At 36.4% G+C, this 17,247-nt stretch overlaps 2 protein-coding genes across 3 annotated transcripts; one reads left to right on the top strand and one right to left on the bottom strand.

Annotated features, from left to right (window-relative positions):
• Positions 1-52: 52 nt before the first annotated feature.
• On the top strand, positions 53-3,749 carry LOC132044141 (ACT domain-containing protein ACR2). Its single transcript, XM_059434637.1, has 7 exons — positions 53-259; positions 378-429; positions 542-656; positions 768-835; positions 1,587-2,288; positions 3,003-3,107; positions 3,203-3,749. The coding sequence occupies exons 1-7, from the start codon at positions 189-191 to the stop codon at positions 3,557-3,559; spliced, it is 1,470 nt and encodes a 489-aa protein (XP_059290620.1). The 5' UTR covers positions 53-188; the 3' UTR covers positions 3,560-3,749.
• A 3,101-nt stretch (positions 3,750-6,850) lies between these two features.
• Positions 6,851-11,590, bottom strand: LOC132044140 (calcium uptake protein, mitochondrial-like). 2 transcript variants are annotated; one of them, XM_059434635.1, is made up of 7 exons: positions 11,264-11,589; positions 10,875-10,942; positions 9,438-9,661; positions 9,158-9,241; positions 8,286-8,499; positions 7,726-8,022; positions 6,851-7,541 (listed from the first exon to the last, which is right to left on the bottom strand). In XM_059434635.1, exons 1-7 carry the CDS (start codon positions 11,517-11,519, stop codon positions 7,311-7,313), a joined length of 1,374 nt encoding a protein of 457 aa, XP_059290618.1. In that variant the 5' UTR covers positions 11,520-11,589; the 3' UTR covers positions 6,851-7,310. The 2 variants fall into 2 exon arrangements, with proteins under 2 accessions (XP_059290618.1, XP_059290619.1); XM_059434636.1 differs by lacking the exon at positions 9,158-9,241 and having other exon boundaries at positions 11,264-11,590.
• Positions 11,591-17,247: the final 5,657 nt, after the last annotated feature.

Below are 17,247 nucleotides of genomic sequence, written 5' to 3' on the forward strand. Positions count from 1 at the left end.
GTTATCTTTGTTATCGTCGCTGTTTATTTTTTATTGTTGGAGCCATTGTTATTATCAGCATGATTTGTTTTCGTGATCCTTGTTATTGTCATCAAGTTTTTGTTGTAGGTTACCAATATAATTAATTTTTTTGTTATTGTCATTTTGTAAAAATTTATATTCCATGACCTAATTTTTCGTCTGCAGGCATGAACCGAGTTTGTTCGCCTTATTTTGATCCTGATTATGATAGCCTAGCTGAGAGGATAAATGGCCCAAAGTAAGTGATCAAAATTGGTTTGTCAAATTCTCTATTTGACAAAAATTCAATCTTCTTATTTTGATCCTGATTTCGATAGCCTAGCTGAGAGGTTGAACTTATTTTGCCTTATTTATAGATGCCGAGTTACTCTTGACAATGAGAGTCTAGAGAATTGTACAGTAGTGAAGGTAAAACAATCTTCTTATTACAAAATTTCTCTTTCAGATGAACAATGAATTGTTAATTGACAAGAAAAATACTTTTAGTTGCGCTAAACGTAACCATTCGTTTTATATGCAGATTGATAGTGTAAATAAGCAAGGTCTCCTGTTAGAAGTGGTCCAAGTGCTAACAGATATGAATCTCATTATATTGAAAGGCTATATATCTTCAGATGCTGGATGGTTCATGGATGGTAATCAACATAATATTCACATTATATATTCTTGTTATCAATAATAACTTCCCAATTAAGCCTACTATTAATAGGATCTAATATGTTCCTTTAAAATACTTGTTTTCACAGTCTTTCATGTCAAAGATGAGCTCGGTAACAAAGTTACCAATCAGAGAGTTATCAACTATATTCAGCAGGTAACAATCATAAATAAAAGTTCCAAGCTAAAATGCTTTTCAAACTAGCCTAAAATAGAAAATTAAATCCCATGCATGATAAGTGATATTAACTGAAATGAATAACTTGCATCGCATTTAAACATAACCTATACACACTGATAACTATTACTTATTTTACATATTTATTATAGTAAGTTACTTACACTTTATTACTCCCTCCTTCCCAAAAAGACTGTCTTAGTTACAATTTGGATAGTCAAAAGATATTTTTTTTACCATAATTTTTCTAGATATTTTATAAATATTTTGAATTATAAACTATTGTCATGACTTATTATACATTTTATGTAATTTTTATTTCAAAAAAATAAAAAATTTATGTCCGAATTCACACCGAACATTAATTAGTTTGGTCCTCGTAATCCGAACCCAAACAGTTTTTTGGGATGGAGGGGGTATTTATTTTACCAAATTAGAATAACTTTATACATAACTATCTATTTAAGTTACCAACTTAGAAAATGACTAATCGTATAAAATAAGACACTGTCAGTATATAGAAGTTACCTTGTTATTTATAAACCTTGAACTTATGTTCTATGCATTGACAGTACAAATAATTTTGACACTATCGTGTTAAGTGACCAACACCAGGGGCTAAGTCTTCATATGAAGCCTAATATTGTAACCTAAAAAATAGAGTAATAACCTACATCCCGGCCAGTTAAATTACACAAATCATATGTGACTGATGGAAAGAAACATGCAGGCCATTGGTGCAAATAGGGAGGGAATAGAGAAATCAAAGACAGGAAGTAGAAATTTTTTCAAATGTGAATCTCCACCAGAGCCTACAGCAATTGAAATGACTGGAAGAGACAGGCCAGGACTATTTTCAGAGATATCAGCTGCCTTAGCTGATCTCCATTGCAACGTTGTGGAAGCACATGCATGGAGCCACAATGCACGTTTAGCTTGCGTTGTTTACATTTCAGAGGAGTCTACTGACACACCTATCGACCACACTCGCTTGACAGCTATCGAAGATCACCTCACCACAGTGCTCCGAGCAACTACTGCTCGGAGCACAAACGAAGATAATATGAGACAACAAGAAGTGAAAACCGCTTATGGACTTAATCCAGAAGGAGAAGGCACGGTGACCGATGTGGAACGTAGACTACATCAGCTTATGCTATCTGTTCGTGATTTTGAAAGCCCTTCAAACCCGCCTATAAGTAGTTCTCCAGGATTAATGGGGTCTCCAAGATTAATTGACAGCACTCATGATAAGGAAGAGAAAATGTTGAGTGTGGGTATTGAGAATTGTCATGAGAAGGGATATTCAATAGTTTCTATTCAGTGCAAGGATCGCAAGAGGCTCATGTTTGATACTGTTTGCACTCTTACAGATATGCAGTATGTCATCTTCCATGCTTCCGTTGATTCCCGTGGGGGTTATGCATTTCAGGTATTTTTTTCTATTTGAACCTTATAATGAATTCACTCCTCTTTAGATTTGTCAAAAAAACTGTACAAGCAGGGGCGGATTTAGGCCTAAATCACAGTGCACCTGAATCCATGGTCGCTCCACGAAACTAGATTATTTGCCCCAAGGAATAGGATCTATTCCCACTAAATACTTTTTTTTTTCTCCCTTTTTAGTGGTGCGCCCATGTTCTAGAAATCCGAGATCCGCCTACATGCCTCTCATATAAGAGATTCCATTTATAATTTGTGCTAGATTCAATGTATCTTTAGATATGCTGGCCCAATGACCCTCTCAAAGTGATAATTACTTCAATGGAACTTTAGACTTATTCCACAAATGCAACGGAAATAGGTATGTAGTGAGTATGGCCTCCTAGCAGGGGCGGAGCTAGGTTGGGCCGAGGGGTTGTCATTCGAATCCCCTTCTGCGAAAAATTACACAGTAAATATAAGGTTAAATTTTTTTTTTTTTTATGTATATATAATAGATGTTGAATCCCCTTAGCTTTTTCGTGTGTTTACTTTTTTATATTTTTGAACTCCCTTAGTAAAAATCCCGGCTTCGCCACTGCCTGCCTCCTAATCCAAGATTACGACCTTGGGACGAATCAGACACATAAAAAGAAGAGCACTAATAATGAACAAGGAAAAAAAGACAATATTAAATATGCTGACGAACTTTTTGATGCCACAGGAATATTTCATAAGGCATGTTGATGGATATGCAATGAGCACAGAAAGTGAGAAAGAAAGAGTGATAAAATGCTTGGAAGCTGCTATTGAACGAAGAGTTTGTGAGGTCTTGGTTTCTTCAATCTCTTAGTAGTAGTTGGCCATTTGACATTAAGTTTACATCTTTCTGATCATCATTACTTTTATTTGTTTGTTTAACAGGGAATTCGATTAGAACTATGCGCCAATAATAGAGTAGGATTGCTCTCTGATATTACTCGGGTTCTTAGAGAGAATGGTCTAGCTGTTGTTAGAGCAGATATAGCAACTGAGGGAGGGAGAGCAAGAAATATATTCTACTTAAGAGACATTTCTGGTAATAATATAGACATGAAATTTGTCAAGTCCATGAAGACCGAGATGGGCGAAATTGATGTTGCTGTGAATAACGAGACAACCACAACCACAACAACAACAACAACCAAAACCTCCATGACACGTGGAAGTTCTTTTCGGTCTCTTGGAGATTTAATGAAATCTCAGTTCGAAAAACTCTCCCACAACTTCGTTGCGATCTAGTGGTGTCACACGTTAGCCGGTTTAGCAACTAGATGATGTACATTCCTAGATATTTTTTGTTGTTTCACAGGGTCATAGGTAGACATTGTACATATGTATAACTTGTAAATTTGTCAATTGAATCTATTCTTGCACATTTCAATTTGACAACCCAAGGATATTATCTTTGAATAAAAGCTTAAATTTTCCTTTACGCAGAAAAAGAGTCGGCTCTTATTTATTCGCTTTAAGAAACTAGAGGGCAGATGAACAGTAGAATTCAATCTCTAGATTCAGCGCCTGGTACTAACACCCCATCCTCAAGGCTCTGCCAGAAGGCCTTCCACTGACGTGTCTGGCCCCTCAAAATGATGCCTTAGTTTGGGCGACCAATCTCATAAGAGGAAATCTAACAAAACCCAACTATATATGGCTCGATAATAGCTAGGCTTTCTAAGAGCCTGTTTGGATGGGCTTAAAAAAAGCAGCTTATAAGCTGAAAAAACAGCTTATAAGCCAAAATAAAATAAGTTGGGGTTATAAGCTGAAAACAGCTTATAAGCTGCTTTAGATAAGCTAAGCCAAACGGACCTAATTATTTTTTTTTGGCTTATTTAAGCACAAAATGGCTTATAAGCTGGCAAAACACTCAAAAAAGCTGAAAATGGCTTGTAAGCTGTTTTCAGCAACTTATAAGCCAATCCAAACGGGCTCTAAGGCTTCCACTTCTCAGAACAGCCACGAATGCCCCACAATCCAAGCTCGAACCACCATCCACAAAGTAATTTTCAACTCCAGTGACTACTAAGAAGTCATGGCTGACGAATATAAGTTCACCATTGTTGGGAAATTTCTGAGAAGCTGACCGAAGATCAAAGTCATTCGAGCTGCTTTCATCGAACTAGTCAATCAAAGGAATGGCTTAAAGTTTGTGTTTATGACTATCGAAAAATCTTTATAGACTTCAATAATTAGGAAGATCGTAAAAAATGTCTACTTTAGGAGATTCTTGAGATTGGAGGCCTTCAAATGTGGCTCAAGATGTGGACACCAAACTTTAGGCCTGAGCACGAATCTCCATTTGCTCCAATTTGGGTTCTTTTACCTGAATTGTCATTTCACCTACACAAATGGAATTTGCTAAACAAATCTTGAGCCATGTTGGGGCAACTTGTAACAACTCAACCCCTCTTTTTGAGTGTTTCTGTTCCAGAACATGTGTTTGGGACCTTGTGTAAGTTAATACCATTTGCTACTAGTCAGCACGGTTTCGGTTGGGACCCAAGGGGGTTCGGTTGAGTTTCGGCACCATCACAATATATCTGTAATTGCAAATTTTGCTTGTGCAGATTCTTTTGCACGATCAGGCACACATGCTTGCGATCGCGGTACAGAAATCTTTTGGTAATCGCAATTGCAAACAAGGTGTCACTATCGCATAGAGTAAGAAGGCTTAATTGACTTCAGTCAAATATTACGGTAGATCAGAGCGGGACTGCGAATGGTAAAGTGGTGATCACGCAAAGGCATCAACCACGATTGTTAGATATTTTGAGTAAGATTCTCTCCACTTGTGAGTTCTAAAGAGTGTAGATTCAACCTACAAATTAAGGTCATGATTCCTTACACTAGCCTTAATATTATACTTGAATTTGGAGTTATTTAAACTATGAAATCTTGAGTTTTGATTGGTTTTTAGAAGAAAAAAGCATGCTATTTGAATTGTTTGATGTATATAAAATTCATCTAGTTCATGTGTGGGGAAAGTATGTGTTAGATTGCTAGTTCAAAGTATCTGCTATTGCCACGAGGTCCTTAGCATTATACATTTACACTGTGTCGTGATACGTTTAGCAGTTATTGAAATATAGCATGCCTATCCAGCAAATAGTAGCAGTTGATGATATTGAGCATGTCTAGTTACTAATTGATATTTGGAATTCTTTTCTTGAATTAAGAAATGGTGACTTTGACCAAGTCAATTGAGATTAAGAGTCCAATTATAACTTAGGGTTCTTAAAAAGACTTCCCACCTACTTTTGGATTTCAAAATTTAAATTTTCCCTCTCCTCTTTACCTTTTCATCTTATTTTCCCTTCTCTTCTTTTTGTTTTCTTTCTCTCTGTCATTTTCTCTCTACTTCTTGCTCGTCGTCATTTTCATCTTTTTCATGGCATCTTCTTCTTGTTCCCCTCTTTTTTTTTTTTTTTTTTTTTCTTATTCTAAGTACTGTTTTACTTTGGTCGTGAGCATTTTCTGGAGAAAATTTGAAAAAAATAATTGAGCCACTGAAAGAAATTCTGCAGAAAATCCAACAAATTTTAGAAGTTGCAACAATTACTGAAATTTGAGTTGATATTTGGAATTCTTTTCTTGAATTAAGAAATGGTGACTTTGACCAAGTCAATTGAGATTAAGAGTCCAATTATAACTTAGGGTTCTTAAAAAGACTTCCCACCAACTTTTGGATTTCAAAATTTAAATTTTCCCTCTCCTCTTTACCTTTTCATCTTATTTTCTCTTCTCTTCTCTTTGTTTTCTCTATCTCTCTGTCATTTTCTCTCTACTTCTTGCTCGTCATCATTTTCATCTTTTTCATGGCGTCTTCTTCTTGTTCTCCTCTTCTTTTTTTTTTTTTTTTCTTATTCTAAGTACTGTTTTACTTTGGTCGTGAGAATTTTTTGGAGAAAATTTGAAAAAAATAATTGAGCCACTGAAAGAAATTCTGCAGAAAATCCAACAAATTTTAGAAGTTGCAACAATTACTGAAATTTGAGTTTTTGAGCTGTTGCAACAACTATCGAAGGTGTATAGTTGTTGAACAACAAAATCGATAATCATTGCACTGAAGTTCGTGAATTTTCTGCAGAAGGTGAAGGGTGGAAAATGAGGCGAAGGAGATGGAGGAGGAGGAGCCGGAGGAGGCTGAAGAGCCAAAGGAAGTGGTGATGGAGGAGGCGGAGGAGGAGGCGCTGGCATAGTAAGAGGAGGGAAGTGGCGGTGGTGGTGGCGGAGAAGGAGGCGGCGGAGGAGGGGAAGGGGTAAAAGCAGGTAGGGGCTTTGTGTAAATAATAAAACATGGGGACTTTTCAGTGTCATTAACACTAGTCTCAAAAGAGTCACCTTACCTAATAAAATAACTTGTGTCACTCTTTCTTAATTTGAAACTTATTTTGTCACCCCTTAATTCATTCACCCAACTCTCTTGTTCATATTTCATGTGTTGTTTTTCATTGGCAAACTCATCGCAGCAGGCCCTTTTGGTTCCTCTTTTCTTGGAGGTAAAATGGTAAGACACGAACTAAAATTGAATAACATCAAACTACAGCATGTTAGACTCCATAATTAAATGTAGAATTTCGAAGTCTATCCAGGTACAACACATCCAAGACTTCCTGCTACAGTTTCATACTTGGCCTTATAACTACAAACGATCAACCCCTAACGTCTGGAACAATTTTCTGGAAAAAATTGACGCTACAATTGTTTGTCGCTATTAATACGGTTTATTTAAAGGCCAGCCCGGTGATCTAAACTCTCACCTATGCGCAGGGTTCAGGGAAATGCAGACCACATTAAGTCTACAACCTTACCTCTTTGCTTTTTTGCAAGACGTTTCCATGGCTTGAACCCGTAATCTCCTACTAAAGGGTTCTTGTTGTTGTGCCAAAACCCCCCTTCATACAGTTTATTTAAACAAAAAAAAAAAAAAATCCAGGATACCATTCAAGCAGTTATCACTTCACCAATATTCCAGTAGGTCCTCCTCCCGTCAACAAGAGGTTGACCATGAAGAAAGCAAGTAGGATTTGTAGTTTCGTGTGCAATTCCCACAACAAGACACAAAGTTGAGGATACCTGCTTCAGTTGGCTCAGCAATATCCCTTTCTCGCTTCTCTAAAACTCGAATAAACTCGTCTGAGCTTAAACTTCCATCACGATTTGTATCGAAAAGATGGAAGACAAGTTCTATCATGTTGTCAGTGAGAGAGACTCCACATACCTGTTAAATACTTTGTCAGAAGAAACTGAGAACTAAACAAGCACGTAAACATATAAAGAAATGTTCCAGTTAAAACACATGACACACACAAATTTAAAACAAAAAAGAGGATAACATTAACACATGCATGCATACATGGGAAAAGCTGACTGAAAGATGGAAAAGAGCAACAAAGAGTGCATACTTGAGAAGCAGCTCTTTTAAAATCACTTCTAGTCAAAAGCCCATTCGCTTGCCCAAAACAGAAAAGTGCCAGTGAAAATGGTTGCAACTTCTTGCGCAGCTCAGCAAAACTTTTGAATTCCTCAAATGAAATCCGAATATGACTTAGTTGTGACTCATTATCTAAATCATCAACTCGATCAAGCAACTTGTTTAAGTACTTCAAATCAGCAGAAGCAACCATGGACAGGGCAAAATCCTTTGCTGAAATGCTCCCTCGAGACTTGTAATCATAGTGGGCAAACTCCAATTTTAGCATCTGTGAAGCACATACATGACAACAGCAATAGAATTAACATCACACCTGAGAGAGGGGAGGGAATATCACTTTTATTAGTTCATTGATACAATACATGCAACTGGGTTTCCTTTAAAAATAATAGCGGAGGGTGATACAATATAATAACACAAGGGACGGATAATTGAAAACCATTGCAATGCAAACGACATATACTAACTGAAAAATAAATGTCAAACTATTCTTGTTTTCCATTTTGCATTTGATTATTAGAGTTGACATACTTCTTCATGCAGATCTCTCAAGAATTGGACAAATGTATCATATTGGAGGCGTTTCTTGCCATCTTCACCAAAGAAGTCTTGTAATAGGCCTCCATTGTCTACATGACCACCTAAATTATGCCCTGCTCGAAGTCCATCACTGTGATGAGCACCTTGCCTGTTGTGAGCTCGCATCAAAGTCATTACTTTCTTGAATTCATAAATGTCTATCTCTCTGTCACAATATAAGCACTAACTCATTAAACCACACAAAATTTGGTGTCTGACAGAAATAGCGAAACAGGACAGCATGAATAAGATATATATAATTGTTCAACCTGAGTTTCTGGCAGTCATCCCTCAAACCTCCCCAAATAAATAAGTCAGCAGTCTTTGAATTGACTGGAAAATGCCCTCTCTACAAACAATTGACACTATCTTAATAGAGTAACAGCTAAGTCATAGCATTAAGTTGTCATTATCAAAGCCATAGAGCTCAACCATTTCCTTACTCAATCACCATAATATCCAAACAGAACAAATCCATAGTTAATCATGAAAGTGATATATCTACCTTTTCTGAACACGAATTATTTAGAGTCAAGAAGGAAAAGAAAACGAAGATCATCAAAGTGGCCTCTTCTAAGTCACGCAATTATCCATCGCTGAACAGAAAAAGTAAATTTTCCAAGACTCGCAACTACATAAAACAGAATACAAAACTGGAAACTGTTCTCTCAGTCTTCTGCATCCTCATTTGCGTTCAGTAATTGACATAAGAGATCCCTCGTATGCTAGTTCTTACATTCCTATCATACAAGAAGGGGACGAACAATTTTATTCATATCCCTACTTTACAAATTGCAACTTAAATGTTGAAATTAGACTCCTACCCATTACAGTCGAGGTCAAACATCTTGAATGCCACTGAAAAACTTGATTCAGGGATACTCAGCAGGGTCACAAAGAATATATACCTGTAAAAAATGCAATAAAATGGAAGACTTTTTCAGTATTCAACATAAGTATGGCTTATAACTCAAGCTGAATGATTCTAAAGTTTAAATCAGGAGAAACAGAGAAAAACAAGACAGGGGGGGAGATTACTTAATAATGGCAAACTGATGAGTTGAATAGAGAACAAGAGAGACTGCACTGAGACTTGGGACTCACTCTTTGAAAGATACGTGGCCATCACTGTTTGTGTCAAAAAGCATAAAAAACTTTGATGGGGCACATCGCAGTTCACCCGGACTTCTTTCACCTCTGAGATGTCCATCTCTCATGAGGTGTGATTCAGATGGAGGGAACACAGGAACAACCGCTCTCATTAAATCTGCTGGTGTCATAAGTATTTCTCCATCATGGGCTTCAAAAGATGCAAAGTACTCAAACACCTTCGAGGAAACAACAAAATGTTGAAACAAATAGTTAACCCTCATGCAAATCACAGCCGTGGTAGAACAAGTTTTTATAGAGAGAGATAAAAGTTGAGATCTTTACCGTACACTACACAAACACAATATCCCAGTACACTTATCAATGGAAGGGAAAACATTTATGGCCAATTAGAAAATGCCGCCAAGTAGGTCAGAGAAGTTGAAAAAGGCCGCTCAGATGCAGAATTTGTTAAATTCTTGATGCAAGATACATGTCAAATACAGGTCAACCATGAGATTTTGCTTTTCTGGCGTTTTCACATTAGGGCACCATCACCGACGCATCTAAAAACATTATAGTGGAAAATGAGCACTGAAGGTTGTCTTCACTGAATTTTTTGATCAAAAAAGATTGTCTGCACTGGACTACTTTTAAGTTACAATGTACCTACTACAGGAAATTTTCCGCTGATGCTCTCTCTCTCCACATTTCCCATCCTCACTTTTTCAGTCATAGTGTACAAAAGAAAAATGGGAGTGGATGTTGGATTGCAAAGGTCCAATACATCCATTAGATGAGTGTCGCAGAGATATCAATGCTAAGATGGATGTGCGGTCATATAAGAAGATCAAATGGAGCTTAAGTTGGATAGGATGAGATGAACTTATTTTAGTCAGTAGTTCTAACAGATAAGACTCTGGTATCACTAAGTTCAGTCATGCAGAAAACTACTCTTTCTAGTGATGATACACAGTCAAAACAATATGACAGCATCGACAAATAGCAAATATAATCACATTGTAAAGATTCAGTACAGCTTTCCCCTTCATTTGATTACAAGAAACATCGAAATTTAGTCGTCCACACACTGATCGGTGAAACCAAAATATGCTTTTTAATCTAGTATTCATCTACTCCCTCTGTCCTAATTTATATGACATGGTTCGGATTTCGAGAGTCAAACAAGAAAAGATTTTACCGCAATTATTCGTATGCCCTTTAAATATTTTAAAGTGTAAATTATTGTGACTTATAGTACTTTTTATGTAGTTTCTAAATATGTAAATTGTTTTATAAAAAAATTAAAGATTGTATGTCCAAATTCACGGTCAAAATGAAGAAGTTTGACTCTCGAAATCCGAACTATGTCATATAAATTTGAGAGTGAGGGAAGTATTGATGGAAAATTACAAACAAACTAAATGATGTTGAGTTAGATAGAATGAATACCTTTTCAGGAGGACTTCGCATCCTAATACGCTTTTCATATTTAAAGAACACTTTTCTTCTGTAAGCATCTGCAAATACAAGTTAACCTTAAATTATATTCAAAATTTCACTCAAAACCACCAAAGCAATAAGAAAGATATACTCCCCCCGTCCCACAATTGAAGTGTCCTTATATTTATATTTAGTAAGTTGACAATTTAAATATTTTACAAAGCAAGTTTAAACCACAAAATTCAAAGGATATTTTAGTAAATTACAAACCACGAGATTCAAAAGTCTCTTTTTATTCAATTTTGTGACCAGTCAAACTAAGATACTTAATTGGGACAAAGGCAGTTATAAATGATTGTTAAAAGGGTAAAAAGACAAAGAAGTTAAGAAGAATTTACCTCCAAAGAGATACTTTGGTGGATGATGATCAAGAGTGTCGGAAAAAGAGAAAGAAGGGTAATTGGGGGAAGAAAAGGAGTAAAATGTGAAAGCTAAAGTGGAAGTGGTAATGAATCCACCAATCCATTTGAGGAAAGATGTTTTTGGATGGTGCTGTACATTAGTTGCAGTTAAATGGCGAATATGGGGGAGTTGGGTTATGGATATACAACGGGTGGGTTGTAGAGACCGCCGGAGAGCTGACCAAACTGGCATACTTTTGTTGAAAACAAAGACTCGGAATCGGATGTCAACAATCTTCTATACTTTAAATATTAGGAAAATGACCAAATTGCCGTCAACTTTGCACTTATAAGAGTGAACCTTTTTTAACAAGAGAAAAAGGCAGATTCTCTATGCAACTATGCAAATGGTCCAAATTTGCCTCAACATTATGAAATAGTCTAAATTTGACCACTATCTTCTTATTTTGAAAAGTAACTTTTAAAAGTGTTTTTCAAAAAAATAATTTTGGTGAGATGCAGTTTGTGTTTAACTAATTTATTTGAAAAAAAGTTTTTGATAACCAGATTATATTTGGCTAATATTTCTAAAAAAGTATTTTTGAGTGTCAAATTACTAAAAAGAATAAGTATCAATGAACGTTTACTATTAAGATTATTTTATAGAGAGATATTATCTTAAACATCTATTATGAAGGACTTTAATTAATTTTTTAATTTAATTTAATTAAAATTTAAAAGTACTTATTAAAATTTTCAATCAATATAATACATAGATAAATCAAAGAAAATATTAAATATCGATATAATATCAACATGATGATTTAAATATACTAAAAAAAATATAACAAAAATAACATTATCGTTCTTTTAAGTACAAAAGAGTAATAAGGCTGCTTGAAGATCAAAAGAAAAACAAACGTCTTTTTTTGGACAAGAATATGAAGTAACTGTAATTTTATTTGGAACATTTAAATGTATGATTGAGATCTCATTAAGAATCAAAATGAGTTGCTATACATAAAATGCATAATTATGAAATTAATGATTTAATGAGGGATATACTTGGTAAATATGTATTTATGGTAGGAACCTTTTTGTCTTGAATTTTTTTTTCTATTTTTGCCTTTTTCAAGAAGCAAAAATTTTTAGCTTCTCCCCAACCGCAGAAAAACTGCTTCTCCTTCTACTTATTGGCCAAACACCTCAAATTTCCCGCAAACAAAGTGATTTTCCCTCCCAATAAAAGGACTTTGGCCTCAAAACCGCTTGGCCAAACAGGCTCTTCATCACTATTCCTCATCTCTCTAAATCGATCATCACCAGAACAAATAAATTCTCTTCACTGCCAAAAATATTTGTTAAACTCAAGTATTTTGACATTCCTTAAAGTTTGCATAATGTTTAGCATCGTAAATATGTGAGAAGTTTAAATTCAAAGAATTCATACTGCGATTAATTTGAAATTTTAAATAATTATTTTGTAACAAGGATTTGATCGTAGTAACTATAGACAATAAAATTTGCGCTAAGAAAATAATGGAGATTGGTTTTTATCGCAACAATCATAGTATTTTGTTTCAATTTTATGAGTGTTACAATCTCTATGAATCCTCTGTTCTTCTTTTCAAAAATATATTCAATTGCCTTTGAGTTTTACTTTGATTTTTGTGGACTTGATCTTGACTTGTACTTGGATTCAAGGGCTTGAAGCTTGATCTTAAATTTTGGTGGTGTTGATCTTGACTTGTACTTGTATTCAAGGGCATGAAGGTTGATCTTGAATTTTGTGGTCTTGATCTTTAGAACTTGTAGAGAAATACTTGCTTGCTTAAAGCTTGTAGCTTATTGAGAAAATTGTGTCGTTCCACGAGCTCTTTGGCTTCTTGTTAGAATTTTGCTATCTATTTTGAATTATGAGACTGTCACGCTCTGAACCTTGTCCTGGGTGGATCGCCACTCGATGCCTTAACTTGACCCGAGCGAACCAGCTCTACATGCTTTATGACTCGAGACATATATTGTCACGACCCAAAATCCCCAATAGAAACTAAGTCGTGAATCATAAATAAATTGCAGAAATAAAAAAGGAACAACTATAATAAGTCTCATAATGAGTCTAATAATAACGACATAAAGTAGTCTAGTCAATACACCTCCCAAAACCTAAAAGTCATAAGTACAAGAGCTACTAATTTGAATACAAGTCTGAAATGCTACAATGATACTGTCTGAAATAAGGAAAGACGGGAAATAGAGATTGGAAGGAGTCTGGCGCCGCGGAACCATCATCGGCTTACCCTAAACTCCAAGCAAATGCTCCAACAAATCTACAAGCCTTGATCTCCACTCGTGCGGGGATCTGGACCTGCACACAAAAGGTGCAGCAAGTGTAGAATGAGTACGGAAACCATGTATACCCAGCAGCATCGTCAATCGACCCTACACTATAATGATGACGAGGGTTGGTACTTCTGATACTCCTCTTCTTGCTTCGTTAGTCTCAAAGTTCACAGTTTATAAGCATTCAATAGGTAAAGGAATTATCCACAACTCAATCAATTCATAAAGTCTCATTCCTCTCTGAGTATAGTCGTAAAGATTCAATCTTTTCAACGTTTCGCACAACTATGGTATGGAAACAAGTCAACAAGTAAGATAACATGAAATACAAGTGAAGAATATGCAATACACGTGAATAATATGCAATGCAAGTGAAGAATACGCAATGACCATATGTACCGGTGTACACACACTCCTGCAGTAGGTTTCACGTGAGCCATGGGGGACTCATGAGGTCGATATACCCACCCGGAATACTAGATCTCCCAGATCACATTGGGCACAGCCATTCGGCTATAATATTATCATCACTCTGTTTATGTACCATATCCAATATCCGGCCTCTAAGGCCCTTTCTCGTATCCCATAATTCAGATGCCAATAATATTATGAATGAATATAATTGATATGCGTACACAATGCAAATGCATAATCATCAATTCAATATCAAGATTATATGTTCTCTTTCATAGTTTACACGAGATGTGCAGTGATGAATGCAAGTCGAATCAATACTCACAAGTATTAGTCAAACATGGCTATCATAGCCCAAATAAGCAACAACATACCAACCTAGTGGATTTAGCCATCACCTTCATGGCCCGAAGGCTATATAATCTTCGTCACATCGCATGATTCTTTCATATTTTAGTTACCCATACAATCACACCGGTACATGCACAAGTGTTTGTCACCTCATGAGTACGGGACCCCCAATTCCCCATTACGCTCCTTAGTTAAATTAACCAACGCATAACACTACATAAAGGGTCTAATAAGTCTCAACTTGCCTGAATCTAAAGCCGAGGAGTCACTCCGCAACCTCTCCATTCCTTTGAACTTCCGAATGAGCCCAATCTGTTCAAATACAGTATCTACATAAGAATACAAGTCTATCAATAATGATAATTTCATATAAAGGATTCGGGTAAAAAGTCAATCCAAAACCCTATCCCGAGCCTCGGAGGTCAAAATCGAAAATTTACCTTAAATTCATCTTACCCATAGTCATAATCCTAAAAATCGTGAAGGTTCTAATCACATTTGGACCTTCAATTTCATTAATTTCTACTAAACCCATTTCCATGGGAAAACCTTAGGGCTCGTTTGGTACGAGGGATAAGGGATAAATAATTCCGGGATTAAATTTGAGATGAGTTTATCCCACGTTTGGTTGGGATAAAATCGCGGTATAACTAATTCTGGGATTAGTTATCCTGAGATTGTAGTGTTATTTCTTCCCTGTGAGAGGGTGGAATAACTAATCCCAGGATAAGTAATCCTAGGATAACTTATTTCCCAACCAAACAACCCCTTAATCTACTACTTAGAATCATGAAAGCAAAAGGTAAATAATGGATGGAATCATGAATTAATACTTAGATTATGGTTAAGAACTTACCCTAATGAAGAACCTTGAATCTAGCACTTGAAATCTCTCAAATCCGAGCTCTATAGCTTCTAAAATGATTTTAGGAAGCATTAAGTTCGAATTGGGGAAAATTGAAAAAAATCTGACCAGTTACTCCGCTTCTGCAGACATTTCTTCACAGGTGCAATCTCGCACAAGCGGGAAAATGACCGCAAGAGCGGAACCCACTTACTCACCCCAAAATTTGTAGGTGCGGATGTCCACCCGCAGGTGCGACTCCGCTTCTGCGCACCTAACCTCGCAGGTGCGATCCTAGCTAATCTCGCCTTCTCGCACCTGCGGACCAACTCGTACAGGTGTGAGCTCGCAGGTGCGGCCTATGCCTCGTAGGTGCGGCTGCACCAAATAACAGCTGAACAGCCCAAACCTCTAAATTTCCGAACTTCAATTTAACACCTGAAACTTATCCGGAATCCCCGAACACAAACCAAATATGCATTTCAATTACAAAACATGCTACGAACCCGCTCGCGCACTCAAAATTCGTAAAAGAGGTCATTTTGACCCGGCATTGACCAGGGTCAACTCTAAAACATCAAATTCGCATATCTCCAACCAATGACCCAAATCACACCTAAATGCCTCGGGACCTGAACCAATGGTCCTACTGAGTCAAAATCACATTCTGACCTAATGGAATCGACGAAACTTTGAAATGATGCATTTACCCCCGATGTTGACTTTGATCAAACATCTTCATTTTCTTAACTTAGAAAACTCAAAATTCACTAAAACCAATCCAAAACCCATCCGGTTGCCTCAAGAACCGCGACACCCATCCCCGCAAATCATAAACACCAAGATACAACTACAGCATGAAGGGTATTTTAGGGAAAATAAGGCAAAAAGCTCAAAACAACTAAGCGATTCATTATATATATATATACATAAAGCAAATGAAATAGTTATCATATCATAAACCCCTTAAAGGATATTTCCATTTATAATGAGTTTCAAAACATTGGACATAAGCCGAAAACAGAAATAATGTCAAACGTATGCATACCTGAACATCTAGTCTATGAAGCCTCTAAATTTATGTCACGATCCAAAATTTTAATGATTGTTGTAAGGACACCTACCTATCCCGTGGTGAACCCAAACAAGAGATAAAGCCTTTCAACATAATTTAAAAGCAGAATTAAAGGACAAACCATAAGTCAATAACAAGTCTTATAACTTATAATATAACGAAGTCTAAGTCATACATCTCTACAAAACCTGGAAGTCATAAGTACAAGAGCTACAAAATCTGGAATACAAGTCTGAATACTACAAATACTGTCCGAAATATAAAGACAGAAAAGTAAGATAGAAATGGAGTCCAGTGCTGCAGAACAGCCAGCAGCTCACCCTGAAAACTCACATGCAATGCCTCAACAGTCGGGGGGAACTCATCCACTAATCAAACTCAAAATAGAACCTGCACATAAAAAGATGCAACAAGTGTAGAGTGAGTAGACACGTGTACTCAGCAGCATTGTTGACCGACTCTAAACTGAAGCGGTGACGAGGATTGGTCCTTCCGAAATTCACCTCCACCCTTCATTAGCAACCAATTATATAGTTTATAATCACTTAAGCAATTAAGAGTAGAAAGTTCACAATTCAAGTAAGTTATAGAAATTCGGTTCTTCCAAATAATTCATAGAAGAGTCACATAATGATAATGCAATCAAGTAAGAATGGTACGCAATGCAATGGCCACTATGCACCAATATACACACACTCCTGCATTAGGTTTCACGTGATCCATGGGGGACTAATGAGGCCTATATACTCACTCGGAATTTCAGATCCTCTAGATCACATCGCGTATCCAGTCGATAGGCTATCATGTCATCATCACTCCAATAAGTACCATATCCACTCGGGCCACCACAGACCATCCCTTGTGTTTCACCAATAGCATGCGAGTGATATTATATAAAATATGAAATGGGTGTGCATACAGCGTGCAATTGCATAATATCAAGTCAATGCCAAC

The sequence above is a fragment of the Lycium ferocissimum genome, unplaced genomic scaffold, assembly GCF_029784015.1.
Source record: "Lycium ferocissimum isolate CSIRO_LF1 unplaced genomic scaffold, AGI_CSIRO_Lferr_CH_V1 ctg3730, whole genome shotgun sequence".
Classification (NCBI taxonomy): domain Eukaryota; kingdom Viridiplantae; phylum Streptophyta; class Magnoliopsida; order Solanales; family Solanaceae; genus Lycium; species Lycium ferocissimum.